General features: G+C 36.9%; 1 protein-coding gene across 2 annotated transcripts in view; it reads right to left on the bottom strand.

Annotated features, from left to right (window-relative positions):
* Window positions 1-1,468: 1,468 nt before the first annotated feature.
* LOC149802495 (N-alpha-acetyltransferase 60-like) overlaps window positions 1,469-19,467 on the bottom strand; it is a 53,710-nt gene continuing 35,711 nt past the window's right edge. For both annotated transcript variants that reach the window (XM_089951737.1, XM_089951736.1), the window contains one exon: window positions 1,469-18,712. In XM_089951737.1, coding sequence (XP_089807863.1) covers window positions 18,568-18,712 — 145 coding nt within the window. In that variant the 3' untranslated portion in view covers window positions 1,469-18,567. The remainder of the gene's footprint in view (window positions 18,713-19,467) is intronic.

Here is a 19,467-nt window from a genome sequence, read left to right as displayed (position 1 = left end):
TTTTTCCTTTGATTATCTTAATGTGTAATGCTGAATTTGTTGTTTTGAGGAAATCCTACAATGTAAGACTGCTGCCCTGATATGTATTCTGTTTGGGTCGACACAAACAACATAAATGTCAGGGAGACGTGTTTCATTGTAGGAATAGTTTTGATCATGTGTATCTTTGCATTCTACGCATCACAATTAATTAGTGACAAGAAATTTGTTTCTAGTGATGTCTCTCAGGGATCCATTCTCTGCCCATACTACCACTATTCAGGTGTAATTTATGCCAAGAATTTCGCAAGGTTTACGGATATACCAATGGTAAGACACAATGTAAAGTTCTCCAGAATACTTGTAATCTCTCAGCATGGTCCAACTTACAACTTCAAAAATTCAATAGGACCAAATGTGTAGTGTTTGAAAATGCGTAGACATTTATAATATAATTACTCATTCAATCGATTCATTCGTAGATGCTACTTCAACTTTAGCAAGAATAAGAATTGTGTATATATCAATTGTTGTAAAGGTTTTATTATATGATTCCAACATGATTAGAGCTTTAGAAATAAACTTAAAACTCAAAATGTAAAAGTTCATTCAGCATAAACGATTGGTCAGTGTCCTATTTTTGTGGTGAAGGTGTATTTATCATTAAAATCCATCACCTTAAAAAACCTAGGCACAACATGCAAAAAAATATTTAGTCACATAAGCCAGTAAAAATAAAAAATAATTGTAGGTCACCGTGATCTTTTCAGGTTAGGGTATGGTACAATCCTCAAGCTCGATGATTACAGCATGAACATGCGTTCAGAAATAAACTTAAATAATTTTAAAATGTCAGTGAAGTTTAAAATATCGATAACAGTGAAGTCCTTTTGTGATCAGGTTACACATGCATCTTCTCTTCAAGTATTATGATTCCAGGTATAACAGTATGTATACAGTATGCAACAAGAATGAGCTCAATGCAAAATTTGGCCAAATAATACAATTAACTTACATACATACAGTTAGCCCCCCCCCCTTACCTTAGGAGTATATGCGAATGAGACCCATTTCATACTGGACCTTCGAAAAAAGAATGGTTTAGCTAGTGTGATTGGTTGTACTTATGAATATGCTTTTATGTCTCCTCTAGTTTTAAGTGATGAGAGCTAAAAGTCCTTTTAGAATTATGTGGAGGTTACAAAATATTCTCTTTATATGTCATTATATCCTTTTGATTGGGCATACCCAAAATATGAAGCATCAAAGTTATGATGAAATTACAGTTATTACAACAAGTACACTGCTTATGGTGGCCGAGTGGGTTCGGCAAATGATGATATGTGAGAAAGCTTGCCGGTAGCTTCTCGTGGGTCAGTGGTTCTTTCTGGGGTTTTCCCGGGTTCTTCCTCCACCATTAATACTGGTCGCCATGTACAGTCTATCTTGTGCTGAAAAATGGCGTTAAACCATATAACAACAACAACAATGATGTTTATGGTTTATTTATTTTCTAAAGATAAAAAGAATGCACATAGATTTACCAACCTGAAAGGAGGACAAAGTCATATATCTATCATCTGAATTCATTCCAAAATAACACTTTATAACTTTGGTCATACACAGGATACTACAGTCATACTACTGTTATATTTACAGGTATGTGAATCACTCAGGAATGGTTAAAAATAAATATTATGCATAAAAAACAAATTGTACAATGAAATCACTTACAAAGGTAAGAGGAGTCCCTCAATACAATATACACTCTACTGGGCAAAATGAATTTCACGGAATTCAAGAGAAGACCATATCTTCCTGTCAACTGTTGAGCGCTGAAATGACCTCTGATACTTCGCAGTATGTCAGACTGATCATCCATTTTGGGGAAGTAGAGAAGACAGTTGTTGTGGCAACAAAAATGGATGTATGAGGGGCACCATTTTCACTTAGGACCAACTAGATATCATTAAGAAGTCTAATGGTGACAATCCCATGTTGACCTAGCCATCCATTTGGGAATAGTTGAGATAATATTTTAGAGATGTGACTTTCCCTTTGGCGGGAGTAACAATAACAAGATTTTCAGGCTGTCAGATCGGCATCACTTTTATTTAAAACCTAGAGGACATCATTCTGGTGAAAACCCTAGCCAATAAAATGGATGGCTGGGTGGGTGATGGATTACAGACAACAGATGAACAACGGACCACTGACCATTGCATAAGATCTTCTGGCTTATGACTAGATGAAGGAAAAACAGGAGCAAGTCTAAAACACAGGAATATTTATGGCGACAGAGATGCCAATTTTTCCTAGTAAAATATGTTTCTTCGAAAATACTTAACCATTCATAATACCATAGGAGAACTACCACTACCTCACAAATCAAGCCCTCCAACATACTACTTTTAGCTAAAGGGAGCTAAAAGTTGTCTGCGTACCTATTTGACAGTCAGGCAGAGTGACTTCCCCTCACATACAAGATTTGACGGGACAGTGCAAGACTATCCTAGTTGTTATAGGGCATATGACACTCTCCATATGGATTTAACAGCAGAGAGGGTGGGAGGATGTGTGCATTGGATAAGTATTTTCGAAGAAACATATTTTATCTGGAAAATTTAGTTTCTTCTTCAAATACATTACCCAATCAAATACCTTAGGAGACTAGGTAAGAGGTGGATCTCCTCTTACCCTGGAGATACCATCTCCAGTTCCCAAAGGTACTGAGACAGCTTCTAGGTAACCCGACTGGAGGACACTCCATCTGTCGGGGTGTGGCTTCAATTTCCACCTGTAAATCCAATGGGAGTCGTGAAGCTGTGTCTTAGGAAGCTACTGATCGATCTGGAAGGGAGACTTACTATAGGTCCTACCAGATCAAACTGCCCTCTCTGGGATGACAGATCTCAGAGATAAAAGCTAGAGAATGTGGACTCCGGTCTCCATCCCATAGCCAGACTAATGTAGGTTAGCGAACAGTTTCTATCCGGTCTGATGCTAGGATGGTGGCAACTGCTTGAACATCTTGAGCCGAAGTGCATACAAGTTCACTTAGCTGGGTTAATTTCCCTACATGCGGAGTGAATAACTTCCTTACTCTAAGATGTGATATTCTGTTCTGATCAATATTCCTGTCCTTTTATGAGAAGCAGAAAGAGGCGTGATCTCCCGCAACGCAAAGGCTTTGTCTCTATTAACGAATAACTTGAAAGCCCGGACTGGGTCTTGTAGGTGAACTTTATCTACGAGTGGAAGAGAGATGGTTCTCAATGATGCCAGAGGATGCCGTCATGAATAAGACTGACCCGGATTGTTGGAACTTGCATGTAAATCGGATCCGCTGATAGGGCATGCATTTCAAGAATTCTACCTGCAGATGCTAATGCCATGAGGAAGCAGGTCTTGTATGAAAACGAGCACCAAAGATGCCATTGAAAATGGTTCAGAAGGTGTCTTATCCAGCCAGGTTAATACCCAAGATGGGTTTAGTTTTGGGTCTGGGTTAACATTTTTGGCCACGTATACACAAAGTTGGTGAGAAGGTCAATTAAGTCCTGGGTTTGTTGTGTTGTTGTTGTGGGGTTTAACGCCATTTTTCAGCACACGATAGGCTATGCATGGCGGCCAGTATCAATGGTGGGGGAGAACCTGGGAAAAGCCAGGGAAGAACCACCGACCCACGAGAAGCTACTGGCAAGCTTTCTCACATACCCACATTGGCCGAATCCTAGACTCGAACCCACGCAGACAGAGGTGAGATGGCAGTGATCCGTAACGGAGAGCGCTTTAGACCACTCGGGGCCCCTCCTGGGTTTGTTCAATATCCTCTCTGCGATGATGATGAATGGTGTCGGTGATTGTGGAGCATTAGCCTTTGACCATACTTAGCGTTAACTTTCTCTCTTCGAAGAGCCAGAGGAGGAAGTTAGCTATCTGCCTGGAGAGGTAAGATATGTTCATTTGCGCACCACTGGATGAAACTGTGCCACTGACTTCATATGCTTTTTGAGTTGAGGGCCATCACACCTGAGCAATTCTCTCCATGACTGGTTGCGAAAATGTTTAATTCTGAGAGCCTCTTTGCGATGATCTAGACATGCAAGTTTGAGGCTCTGGACAAGGATGAAACAACATCATCGTTATATGAGTAGATGATGGAAAACACTAATTCCGCAGGGTTTCCGATAAATGATTGATGAGGTAGCTAATCCACAACTCCTCCAGACCGAGTGGTGTGATGAGGATGGGGCTAAAGTCTGATTCTCTTGCTTTCTGTATTACTATGGAATCAGTGATGTTGGGGGTGTTTTGGTGTATGAGTTCAGGTTGGTCCAATCCAATGATAGGGCATCCACTGCCCAAGTTGTTGGGTCAGGGATGCGAGAGACAAAGGATGGGGTTTTCAATTGTCGCAAACATGCCAACCAATGGTCGGTCCCATCGGGTACAGATCTGAGTCAGAATCAAGGATGGAGAGACCATTCGTTCTGTAGTAGTCGATTGTTCCATGATTAAGGGTCAGTCAATATATCGAGGAGTCCCAGGCTATGGTGAACCTGTATGGCTTGTTGATAACAACACCACGTCAAAAAGTCCCACACCATGATGAAAAGATTTGCGGACTGGGGTCCTCCTTGTTAAAGATATATCACCACTGTAGGATTGAGTTCCTCCTTGTTGTCTGAGATAAGTCCAACACCATGACACAAAGGTCTGGGGACTGGGGTCCTCCTTGTTGAAGATAAATCACCATTGTAGGATTGAGTTTCTCCTTGTTGTTTGAAATAAGTCCCACACCATGATACAAAGGTCTTGGGACAGAGGTCCTCCTTGCTGAAGATAAATCACCATTGTAGGATAGAGTTTCTCCTTGTTGTTTGAGATAAATCCCACACCATGATGCAGAGGTCTGGGGACAGGTCCTCCTTGTTGCTGGAGATAAATCACCACTGCAGGATTGCGATAATCCTTGTTGTTTGAGATAAGTCCCACACCATGATGCAAAGGTCTGGGGTCCTTGTTGCTGGAGATAAATCACCATGTAGGATTGAGATAATCCTTGTTCTTGAGATAAGTCACCACTGCAGAGCTGTCAGACAGAATGAGAACTCCCTTGCCATCTAAATATTCTTGCCCCCAATGAAATGCTTTCACAATGGCCATCCTCTCCAGAATTATTGACATGAAGATGTCATTATGGGGGAGAGCATGCACTGCTGGTGTCCCAAAATGATGGCAGTGGGCGGGCTCCCTAGCCTTTTGTACTTGCATCAGACATGTAAATGCATACCTGCTATGAACCAAGATAGGTTGCTCCCAATTCTATCGATGGTTCTTCAGTTGGGTGCAGAATTGGAGAAGATGGTCCTGTGGGCAAACATCAGGACTCCATTTGTGCAGGAAAAAAAACAGCAGCAATACAGTAAAAGGACCATAATGTCTGATGCCGCGTGGAGTAATCCCGTGTAGATAGAATTCCTCAAAAGAAAGGTGCTACCATGGGTCATTTCAATGCCCAATCCTGAGTGAGACAAAATATGGTGCATGTGTTTTGAATACATACTTAGGTGAACAAATCATTGAGACGATATTAGCCCGGAGTTTTCCTTGTTGATGAGAAATCCAGACTGGTAACAAGGGTAATCATAACTGATTAGAGCTAACTCGATGATGCTGCAGGATGTCGTCCAGGTAACTTGATGTTGCCGCCATCGAAATGGTCCAGACATGTGCCATTACTCGATTTGTTAGACAAGTGAAGACCCTGCGGCCGACGTTGAGCCTCAAATGGGGTGACCTGAATTGATAGATGATGTTGTATGCGGATTGCAGGAACACCCTAGGAGCCTTATGGATAGAGACCTGAAAGTATGCACCATCTCAATCCACAGTGATGGCAACGTCTCCCTCTTGGATATCGCTCAAAATGCGCAGGGGTATTTCCACTGGGAACCAAGGGGCGTGGATAAATGGATTGAGGGTGCTTAGGCCGATGACCAGATGTAGAGAGTCATTTGCCATTGGGACCAATAAAAAGGTGTGGAACGAATGATAGAACCCTTTCTGTGCCATATCCACGTGGTATGAAATTTTTGAGGCTTCAATAGGACAGTTTCAGAGGTTCATGTCCTATGAATTGCCCTTGGGTCCATTTGTTGGTTCCCCATACTATACTTGTATTGATGCTGTGGTTGTGGAAGGGAGGGAAATGTCCCCTTGATGGCACGTTAGCGCACTTCATCCATCGGGACAATAAAAAGAAAGTAGAAGATAATGGCCATGCTCTCAGCTTATGACTGACTCCCATGCATGCCCTGAGGTATTCTGAGTGAGAGAAGATAAGCTATGTTCCATCTGTTAGAGGATAGTCCTAGAGAACAAAAGTCCAACAACGAAGTCACCGTAACGATACTGCTCACTAACTGCACATTGTCAATAAAGGCGATCTGATCCATACGTATGGAGTGTGGCTATATCATTCCCAAAGTGGTGAGATCACTGTCAATGCTGTGGTTCCGAATAAAAAGTTGGTGGGAGTGCAAATGTTAGAACTGCTGATGAACTGATGATGAAGAAGGGTAGAAATTATGTAACTCTCCCAGACTGCGAACATATCTAAAGTCAGAACCTTCTGTTCATCATAAGACCAACTGATGCTGGTACTGATGCATGTTGTTCATGGAGGACTAGGATGAGGAGGATGATAAAGCTCTAGAATCGTTAAAACGTCCTCAATGGAGGTTCAGATGGCAGAATCTTCCCATGCCCTTGTATAGGTTAGAAAAAATGACTACTGGCAAAACAACATCATCCTGGTTGTGTGGAGTGAGGCTATGGTCTGTGTAATGCATAAGACTTGCCTTGAGAAGAGGGATGAAATCTGCTGCTCACCAAACCCATAGAACGCCCTAAATTAGGAACCATGACTTTATGACAGTTGCTGAGTAAAGAGGCTCTTCTCGTGGCATAGTGTAGAGAAACTGCAAAGTAACATCTATTAAGGCGTGAGGATCTACTCATGGTATCATGCCAAATGAGTATCATGAGGTGATATCAATTAGACTGCTCCCTGCACATGTCCGCAAAAGTCAGGTTCAACGTAATGGAAGCCCAGTATATCGATGTCTGGCTCTTTGTGATCCTTATTATATGGCCTAAGCTTAGGCCGGTCACAATGGAAAAAAAAAACAGTGTGAGGAGGATATCATTAGGATCATCAGTTGGGATGGGTTATGTTATATCCGACGATCCATGTAAACTGTCTGAATGTTTGTTGAACGAGAGGGAGCTTGGCTGTTTATCAGCCGTTTCCGAGCGTGTCAATGTCCAGCACTGCATGCCTGTAGGGCAAGTTGAATCTTCCTTGTTCCCATAAAGATTCCCACTGAGGAATAAATCATCATTCAGACTGGTGAAGTCTTCACTCTGAGCTGTTATGTTGTTTGCGCTTAGCCCATAGTTCTAATGGATAAAGCCGTGGCCCTACACCTGTCTTAGAATGCAATGTCCATGTAGAGCTAAATCATTAAATGGGCAACCCAGAAATTGATAAGTTTAATAAAGCAAGGAAGCATACAGTTAAAATCTAATGACAATACCACCTGTTTATAAACATGTGTGCCAACACGTGATGTTTGAATATTGTGTGGGCACATAGCTATAGCAAATGATGGCTACCTGGTAAAAATTACAGCAGACGATTTTAATTACAATGCTTACCTGTAGGTCATGTTGTTGTTGTTCAAGGGTTTAACGCCATTTTTCAACACAAGATAGGCTATACATGGCGGCCAGTATAACTGGTGGAGGAAGAACCCTGGAAAACCCAGGGAAGAACCACCGACCCACGAGAAGCTACTGGCAGGCTTTCCCATGTACTCATGCTAGCTGAGCCTTGAACTCGAACCCACTCAGACAAATGTGAGATGGCAGTGATCCAGAACAGTGAGCGCTTTAGACCACTCGGCCCCCCTGTAGGTCATGTAAAGGATGGCCTGTACAGGTAGAATCAATGAAGCATGGTGTTCCAAGTCTAAAGATACCATGGTAAAAACTCACCCTTGTATATAAAAAAGGATGGAATGATACATATATAAGGAGTTCTTCAGAGCAAAAAGACATGCACACATGTAAATAATGTAGCCAGAACCTAACTTATGAAGTCAAATAGGTTACACGTGCGAGTGACTAAGTGCTCGATAAATATGATTCAAAGTTTATGCATATAAACATTACACAAGGGTCACCTATAGAAACATGCATGTGCAAAAGATGACAGAATAAACCATGTATAGAATGCTGACCTGTACTTGTCCGACCAGAATGGAAGAAATACAGAAAAGTACCAGAGTGTCAACAATGCTCACAACAATCCTTCGCATAAAAGGGAACCAAGGCACTGTTATAGAGATGTACACAGTATGTGCAACAAAATCAATTATGAGGCAATACTTGTAGGGAAAAAGGCACAGAGACTGCCTGTAAAAGTACATAAATTACATTTGGCAACCGGATGCTACAAAAGCATTGGATATAAACACGCCAATATGTACCTGTTTGTAAAGGAATTACATATATATAGTAATTATATGAGCACTAGAGACTTGCACGTATAAATAATTATTACACGAACTGACTGTGAAGGTGCTTAGGCTCCATGTGCAAGTACCTAAATGGGTGACGATGACAAAGTATGGCAAAAATCTCCTCCAACTTGTAGTGGTATATCTTCTACTTAATTTCTGGCTTTTGTCAGGTCCCTCAATATGAAAGTGTCCTTCTTGCCATGAGCAGAAGTAATAACTTGGATATTCTTACAATGTGCCACCAAGTCTTATATGTAAGGGAAGATTACTCTGCCCAACTACCAAATAGATCAGCAGACACCTTTTTGCTCCCTTAGCTAAAAGTAGTATTTGGGAGGACTTGATCTGCGAGGTACTGGTAGTTCTCCTAAGGGATTATAACTGGGTAGCGTATTTAAAGAAGAAATGGCAAAGTCATAAAAAATGAATATATTTGTATGCTTTGAGAGAAATTAAGACTGAAATACTCTGGATTTCAAACTCCATTATTGTTTCATAGAATTGTTTCATGTTTTATTTTACACTGTGTGAATATTTAAGTTAAACATAATAGAAAAACTATGCATTTTCCATCATAATTATTCTTCCGATGAATAATATGAACCTACAAAGAAGAATAGACAGTCCAACCATACAATCAGCATGTGCAATACAGATGTTGCAGTGTAAGAATCAAAACTCCAACAGCTTTGTCTGTCAAAGCAAGCTGACATCTAAGAAGACATGAATACACCTCATAAGTTTTAAAATCTCTGTATAAAGATACTTATAATTATGTGAACTGTCATCTGTTATATGTTCACTTAATTTTCCCTTGTTTATATGTAGGAATCATAAGCTTATGCATGCAAAATTATTCACTTTTTCCATAAAAACTAGTGTTAATAGGTTTGATTTGATGTTCTAGTTCTGACATGAAAAGCAACATTTATACGAATTAAAACAAAATTTTAAAACGCTGCAAGCATTAAATGGTTAAAAAGATTTTGACTCAACAGTGACTTCACAAAAGAATCAAAGCATTAAGAATACTGGTAGCTAAGCTTGAATCATTCTGATAAAACAGTACATTAAACAGAATCAAAGGGATGAACATAAACATTACTCCTTGAATTACTACACAATGTAAAACTGAATAATGGGAGATAACCTCTATGAGACTGATAATTTCTGCACAAGATTAGGATTGTTTTGTCCTTTTTACCTAACAGATATTTTTCCAAGACAAAATGCCAAAAGAGAATGGTTCCTATTATAAATATATGAACTATTCAACAGCATACCACTGGCTTGGAGGCATCCATCCAAGTCAAAAGGCTGGATTCTACTCACTCAACAGGACATGATTTTATGAAAAATATTTTAATGTATCAAAAAAACTTAATATAATTTAAAAGATTAAGTCATCCCAGTCCTACCATTTTTTCTATGTCAATGACACAAGCATTCTGACATTGTTTTTAACAGCACTTTAAACACATTAATGGCTGCATCTTACCACTGAAAAGGAAGTTAAGTGCCTTTCCCAATGACACACCAAGGCAGCCAACCCCGGCTGGCCTGATCTGGTATTGAACTCATGATCATTGGATTATGAGTCCATTTCTCTACCGATACAGCCATCACAGCTCCCCACAGAAGTGTTTTTACACTTTATGTTGAGATGAAAAACTTAATTTGGATGGAGTGCAGTGGTAGTAGCACTGGCTATATTTAAAAACTATTTGTGAAATAAATTTGCCACATCTTTAACTCCAATACATCTAAACATATATTGTTGCCACACAGACAATATCTGATATTAACTTTTGATAAATAAAATCCATATCACTAACAAAAATCTGAAACAAAAATAATCTAATTGAAGATTGCTATTTAACACAAATTAACAAGATAAAACTACAGAAATTGCAATGCATATGACGTTGAAATGGGAAAAGGAAAAAAGCTATACAAACAGAGTAAAAAGAGAAAAACAAAGAAATGAGAAAGGATAGATAGATAGATAGATAGATAGATAGATAGATAGATAGATAGATAGATAGATACAAAGATAGGTACGGGGTAGGTAGGCAGGCAGGCAGACAGGTTTCTATGTATTTAGGTATTTATGTAGACAAGACATTTGCTATGATCTCAGCGATAACAATTTTAAAATAGGAGTTATACAGGCAATTTAGGCATGCAATAACAACCATTTTAGTAATAGGTGTCATTTTTGTGAATTTATTATACACATCTTTTGATGGTAATCATTCAGTTTATATCACTGCTCCTTGATCAATATTCCTTGCAAGATCATTATATAACATGCACATTAAAATTTTGGACAGGACCAACCAAAGCAGTGGATTCAGTATAAACTGAAGTGAATGTCATGCTATGATTGCACAATGAAAGTGCCATGTATTAGAAAAAATTTGCACTACCCCCTGCACTAGTAATGGTTGGATATAACATTTTTTTACTTAAATTTGTAATTGGCTAAAATTGTAAAAGTTCATGGTGATTCAAACATTTTTGTCTGTATGTTATGACAACTAAGGTGCATATCATTCAAGGACCATGAATGAACTGACTGTGGTAAATTTAGATTAAATTTTATAACAATAGTATTTAAGATCAATAAAGGCACCTACATGACCACAAATGTAATATGCACTTGGTGATCTTGATCATCCAATCGATTACAGAAAGGTAAATATACATTTGCAAGAATAAATAAAATTATTATCTCATACACAAAGTTAATATATACTCATCTCATACACAAAGGTAATATACTCTCATCTCATACACAAAGGTAATATACTCTCATCTCATACACAAAGGTAATATACTCTCATCTCATACACAAAGGTAATATACTCTCATCTCATACACAAAGGTAATATACTCTCATCTCATACACAAAGGTAATATACTCTCATCTCATACACAAAGGTAATATACTCTCATCTCATACACAAAGGTAATATACTCTCATCTCATACACAAAGGTAATATACTCTCATCTCATACACAAAGGTAATATACTCTCATCTCATACACAAAGGTAATATACTCTCATCTCATACACAAAGGTAATATACTCTCATCTCATACACAAAGGTAATATACTCTCATCTCATACACAAAGGTAATATACTCTCATCTCATACACAAAGGTAATATACTCTCATCTCATACACAAAGGTAATATACTCTCATCTCATACACAAAGGTAATATACTCTCATCTCATACACAAAGGTAATATACTCTCATCTCATACACAAAGTTAATATATGCCTCATACATCAGCACTAAAATTAATCAGCGTTGAAAAGATTCATATTTCGTTCAGAAAAGAAATAAAATGAGATGCATGAATATGACAACATATGGCTATAATCATGACAGTCATAAAAAATTCATGTAGCACATGGCTATATCCAAGATAGTCATAAACAAGCAAAATAGAAAAGTAACTTAAGAAACAAATTTGAATCACAGATAGTTTTCCCCTGTAAATAAAATTCAATTTTCTGACTAGTTCACTGCGAACAAAATGCAAATTAACCCTGATGAGCTGCAAGCACCAGGTGTGGGTAAAAAGACATTCACTATGAAATCAGTACTGAACATTAACAATTCTATCACTTAACATTAGCAATGCTGTTTAAAACTTTGTAGAAAATGGTGAAATTTAGCAAACTGTTATTAAATGTCAAATGCAGCTCAGATCATATGCAAAATTTGTGTAGAAAAGCTTTAAGGCAGTGTTAAGTATACTACAAAACTTAAAAAAATTCAACAACATTCTCTAGAGATTTGTGGATGATAACTGCACTAGTAGTTACCACAAACGTTTAGTAAAGCAAAATTGCCCTAAATGTCAACAGACTTAGCCTAGTGATTTAATGCCAGCCCTAAATGTCAACAGACTTAGCCCTGTTTTTGAATGATTTAACGCCAACCCTAAATCTGCAGAGATTTAGCCCAATGTCTGGATAATTTCATGTGTTTTAAACAAATACATTAGAGAGGTCCCAAGAAATAAAACCTCAAGATATGGCAAAAGATCTCTTAGATATGCAGCCTCCATTCTATGGAATGAGCTACCAAATGACTTGGTAAAGGAATACAATTTTTATTCATTCAGATCATCCAGTTTTACCTTACATGATAAAGACTGTAAATGCAATATCTTCAAATAATAACCTCCCCCTCTCCTGCCATGATGGCCACAATTAATATGCAATACTGTTTAGCTTTAGTATTTTTGTCTTATTTACCATCAAGTGCATTACCTCCGTTCATTTGACTCAGTCTTATAGGTTTAATTTGCAGCTCAGTATGATTTAAGTCCTAAACGGGTACTTGGCTTTTAATTTCAATGGATATTTAATTTATAATTTAAGTTACCTAGACTTTTAAGTTTTTAATTTGTTAGGATCCTTCAGGTTTTTAGTTACTTAAATGTTAAATTCACTTTTAATTACTGCCTTTTTAAAATGGTTTCCTTGCTTCTATTTTAAGTTATGTGCAATATGTTTTTCCCATTTTATTTATACACTATGTTGTTTGTTAATGTCACGCAAACGATGTTGGTTTAAAGATTTATTGTTTTTTGTCATATTGGTAAAAAGCACATTAATGGCATTTTAAATTATGAAAAACATAAATAAGTCCTGTGCTATCTTCCTTTGAATTTACAGTTGCTTCATAAGAAATGTGCATGTTTTGTCTTGTGTTTTTTAATAAGATGATAATGAAAGAACATGACTGCAACATGTACTAAAGGAAGTGTTCATGATCTAAGAGTAGAAGTTCTTAAATGGTGCTGATAAATGTTGTGTTGCTGTTGTTGTCAGTTCCACACCATTTCTCAGCACATGATAGGCTATATATGGCAGCTAATTTAACTGAAGGAGGAAGAACCCAAGAAAATCCTGCAAAGAACCACTGACCCACAGGAAGCTACAAGCAAGCTTTCTCATATACCCACGCTGGCTGAGCCTGTGTTGCGAACCCACGTGGACAGAGGTGAAATGGTAGTGAGTGCTGATATCTGTATCATTCCACAGTGAACATAAGGACAAAAGTGTCTCAAGAATCACAGTGATAATTGATAGTGAGGTTGTTAAATAATCCCCCACTTATAATGTCAACCTATAGGACTCACGGTACTAATTCAGTTCCCATAGTTAACCTATGCAAACACCATGATATTAAAAATTCAATAACTTAAAATTTTTGAATGCTCATGATCAAACCTATATTTATAAGCATAGATGAAACCTGGATGTCAGCTTCTGTGTAGAGGAAAGGATATGAGCCGCGGCATTTTCCGGACCTGCATATGTTTGAAACATGTGCTTTCAACTCCGCACCAAAAAGGCAGGTAGGTGCTAATTTTAGTAATGAGTGTTCCAAACTTAAGACTGTTTAATTCCATCAATAAAACAATGTATCTATCTTTTTTCACTTACAACCAGGATAAGCTCTCAAAAGATTATTTTTCCCACAACATAACTTACATTATTAACCAATCCTGGTCAGCCTAACCCATATATACTCTATTTTATGTTCACCCATTTCCAGGCTGGTTCCCATTTTTCCATACCATTAGTACCATGTGTCCTATATTCACCCTTGATTTTCTTGACAACCCTAGGAATAGTAGTTCAATACATAAGTAAGCAATGTGCATAGTCCTGCTTGTCAAAGATTACATTTGTGAATGTTACATTATATTGAAAGTTCATCTTCACCTAAAGACCAATGGTGCATAGAAATTATGAAAAAATATTAAAATAAAGCTGTCTAATAAGAATCATCTATTTTAATATCACCATTTATCACTCTTCAATTTAATGCTTAAATATATTACCAGCCTTGTCATATTATGTAATTAATGATCAAAAGGTCAAGGTGACCATCTATATGTCCAATGTATTATTACAGAAAAAGAGATTTAAATGATACAAATTACCTAAAATTCCCCCCAGAAGACATATAATTTAAAACTAAAGTAAAGTAGACATAAGTCCATTAAATAGCAAAATATGAACTTTCAAAACATTCAGTGAAAGAAATTAGGAGGAATGCAAAGTCATGAGAGGTCTTCACCATTAAACATGGTGGAAAAGAGCTCAGTGATCATATCTGAATCATTATGTTTCAAAACACAACCAGGAAATATCATATTGCATACTGCAATTACTCTATAAATGGTAAATTGTATAAATTTGATATATGCATCACTTAGATATAAACCAAAGTGCTAAACACTCCACCTAACATAATCAAATCTATACAATGTTCCCCCTACCCCATCTTGGCAACAGCTGATATACCTGAATACACATTTAATATCCTACCTAAAGTCACTCTGTGGTATACAAAAGGTATTAATTTTGCTTGCTATCCACAAATAGAACCATGTGATTGCATTTATAGTAAAGAAAATTGCACTTGCATATGTGGAGACACTGTGTATTGCTGTGGCTGTCTATAGGACTCACAGTACTAATTCAGTTTCCATAGAAAACCTATGCAAACACCATTATATTAAAAATTCAATACTTATATTTTTTGAGTGTTCATGATTAAACCTAATTTATCAGTTTAGATGAAACCTGGATGTCAGCTGCTATGTAGAGAAAAGGATATGAGCCATGGCATTTTCTGGATCTGCATGTGTTTGAAAGAGTCAGGTGCTAATTTTAGTAATGAGTGTTCCAAACTCAAGACTGTTAAAGGACTGAAATTCCATCAACAAAATAAAACAATGTCTCTATTGTTTTTTCACTTACAACTAGGAAAAGATTCTCTTTCCTGCAACATAACTTACATTATTACCCAATCCTGGTCAGCCTAACCCATATATACTATATTTAATGTTCACCCATTTCCATGCTGGTTCCCATTTTTCCATACTATTAGTACTGTGTCCTTTACTGATCTCATAAAAGAGTTACCTCCCTTGAGTGGGACTGCATGGCAAAATTTCTAAGTTTAGTGTCAGGAATGTTGGCCTCTGATCATAGGTGGTCTGTCTTGTTTGAGGTAGTCAATAAAGCTATGTATCCAAATTTTCTTGAACTATGACCCCTCCATACAAAGCACACACTCAAATGTCATAAAGATGTCAACTAGAGAATCCCATGATGTCAAATAGAGTATCCCTAGATGTCAACTAGAGTATCCCTCATTATGATGATGTTCTTGGGAGCTGCACAGTATGCCACCTTATAATTCAACTCTTTTATAATGAAGTACATAATACAGTATTTCCTCCATATCATGCTGCCCATGGTAGCCACATCATATGCCACCTTATAATTCAACTCTCTTATAATGAAGTACATAATAAAGTATTTCCTCCATATCATGCTACCCATGGTAGCCACAGTGTATACCACCTTATAATGTAACTTCTTATAATGAAGTACATAATACAGTATTTCCTCCATATCATGCTGCCCATGGTAGCCACAGTGTATACCACCTTATAATGTAACTTCTTATAATGAAGTACATAATACAGTATTTCCTCCATATCATGCTGCCCATGGTAGCCACATCATATGCCACCTTATAATGTAACTTCTTATAATGAAGTACATAATACAGTATTTCCTCCATATCATGCTACCCATGGTAGCCACAGTGTATACCACATTATAATGTAACTTCTTATAATGAAGTACATAATACAGTATTTCCTCCATATCATGTGGCCCATGGTAGCCACATTGTATGCCACCTTATAATTCAACTCTCTTATAATGAAGTACATAATACAGTATTTCCTCCATATCATGCTGCCCATGGTAGCCACAGCGTATACCACCTTATAATGTAACTTCTTATAATGAAGTACATAATACAGTATTTCCTCCATATCATGCTGCCCATGGTAGCCACAGTGTATACCACCTTATAATTCAACTGTCATATAATAAAGTATATAATATACAATTTTTCTATCATTTAATGCAACGTCATCAATAAGCATGCCAAAAACTGTGTTATAATGAAGGGACTTGTAATGAGTGACTGCTGTACCACCAATGAATATAATACTGATAACCTGAACAATTATAACTTGTGGAAAATATTTTGTCGGACAAGAGATAATGAAATAAAATATTAGATGTACAATAGTTTGGAAGGCTATAAATATTACAAGCTTTAAGTTAAGATCATAATTTACAAAGGAATCAAGACATAAAGGTGAAAATTCTGAGTAACGAAACTCAGCTCAACTATTTATTAGCTCAACGTGGATTCTATGGCTGAAGCTCATTAATTAGGATACCTGATAAAGTCATGCAAGTTTTACACATGAGTTGGTCTGCATCAATCATGGTCCACACACCAGCCAATTTAGGCAAAACAGTTGAAACAAGGACTGTTGTTTTGTCCAAACATACAGAGAACATTAAGTTGCCCTAAACTTTTCTCAGGTTGATGTTCACTTATTTGAAGTTGATGTTTTTGTTTTCAATACAAATACCAACTCTGTCACTTTCTGTTTAAAACAATTTAAATGTATTATTTTCATGCTTTCTGAAAATTCACATAGAGCTTTTCGAAGTGAGGCTTTTAGAAGTGAGTGAAATTCCATCTAAAGCCTGGTCAAGAGCAAATCATTATTCCATGTAGATTAATAAGCTGATGGATAATAATGGTTAAAAAAAATGATTTCATATTTCATCTTGTAAAGCAGACTGACAGAATGTGTACCTTAATATCTTCTGCCGAATTCTTATGGTAACATAACTTCAATGTCACCATCTTTGGAAGAAAGCAGCAAATCTCCTGATTCAAAGTTAGAAAAGTTTGAAGTTCCAAAAAAATCTTATTTTTATATTATGGATCCAAGGTAAATATTTAGAAAATTGTACATTTTCATAATTCCAAACTCATTTACTCAGTCTCATCACCATATGCTCCCACTGCCTTACAAATGGGTAAGCCAACTATTATAAATCATAAAACATTAATTCTCCATGCTAAAGAAATAAAAATGAACTGTTCAAGCTTCAAATGTGCTATAAGGGGTTATTATTTCAAAACACACAAATTTCAATCCTGTAAGAATTGTACTATGATCCAAGAACTACATCACATTATATTTGCCTCTGACATACTTATTGCACTTGCACCAAAATCCACAACCATAAAATTATAAACTGATATTTGATTATGAAATTAGAGTTTGCCAACAGTGGTGTCTTGAAAAAAAATGCTTTCATATTTGATTTTTCATGATGACTGTTCTGCATTTATATGTGACCTTGCATAAAAACCCAGTAAAAGCAAACAAGTTCTGACTTCGAGCTTAATTTATAATCTAGTAAACAAAATACAGCGAAATATATTCCATCATTTTAAGACTTTGCTTCATAATCTTTCATCTTGTGTATGAAGAAAATCCATCAAGGCCTTCAACCAATATAGCCAGATCAAAAACTCTAATGAAAACCTTGCCATTAATTTTCTATGTAATCTTGACCCCAAGGTCAAGGGGGTAAGCCATTGTTCTGCAGAATTTATTGTCATATCTACATAGCTAATTATGTCAAGTATTTAAAAAATCCATCAAGGAGTTTAAAAAAAAAAAAAAGATGGGAAAACCTAATATTAACATCTGTATGAAGGTTTTAAATTTTAGTTGTGACTAAAAAAAAAAGCCAAAGAAGCCAAAAACAATATAAATTTTGATGAAATCTAAAGCAAAATTTCTTATGATTCCATAAGGGTTGCATTCTGACACCTCCTACATTTGCAATGTGTCCACTATGACACCATGACCTGATATTACTCAGACCAAACTATAATAAACATTTTAAGAAAGATTATACCATCTTTACACTGAAATAAACGTAATAATTAAGACGGCCTTTTATCTGAACAGAGGTGTTACTGCTAAGCAATTCTTACTCTGTTCCTGAAATAAAACATGTCTATATTTTGCAGGCCTGTTTCTCCGTTGTGGTTGAATGTCAATATGTGTAATTGGCATTGGAATCTGTAGATCCACTGGAAAGCATACGGCACACCAAGCGCTGAACCATCCGCATTATCTGACGTGGCAGGGCACATGGTTGGAGCTTTGTCAAAAGAGATCCACAATGGCTGATATAGTCAGTAAGGAAGTTAAAGAAAATAAACACTTAAATAGATAGGCAAGTGGTAACTGAAAACTAACACTGATTACAGTAGATCACTTGTGCACTGATTATCCTCATGCAACTAATGAAATGTCTATTATAAGCCACACTTTACTCATACATGCCAATCCCTGCTGAGGAAAATATGTAATCCAAGTGGACAAAAAGAGTAATACGAGCAGAAAAAGAGTAATCCACATATAACATGATAAAAATTAAATGAGCATATGTAAAAAATGATTTACTTACCCCTCTAATCTTTTAACATCAATTACTACTTCAAGTCTTCATATTGGGCACTTTTAGCTTCAGAAAGCAACAGACTGTCATGTTGCATTTGAAAATACTTTGTACCAGCTAAAACTATGAATGTGTTGCACACCAACAGAGCACTAAGTACTGGGTTACTGAGCCTGGATCTCAAATCAGTTGTTTTTTACAATACTGAACAGTCTCTCACAGCATTAGAATGGTAATTCCTTTCATAACCTGACAAAGAATTGGAAATTTATATCTTCCATTTTTTTTTTCGCTGGCAAATAAGGTGCCATTGCACATCAACTCTGTCTGCATGAAGTACATTGTCAGGTAGAATGCCAACCTGATACTTCAGGAATTTATCATCAGCCTTTCCAGCAGCAAGGTGCATTAAATGACAGGGACAATCTGTTATGTACACTTTATGAATTCCAATCATCGCTGATGTACTATCAGATGAAAACCCCATACAGT

This window comes from Sinohyriopsis cumingii, chromosome 3 (genome assembly GCF_028554795.1).
Source record: "Sinohyriopsis cumingii isolate HCF-2022 chromosome 3, ASM2855479v2, whole genome shotgun sequence".
NCBI lineage: Eukaryota > Metazoa > Mollusca > Bivalvia > Unionida > Unionidae > Sinohyriopsis > Sinohyriopsis cumingii.
This window is presented reverse-complemented; position numbering and strand designations above follow the sequence as displayed.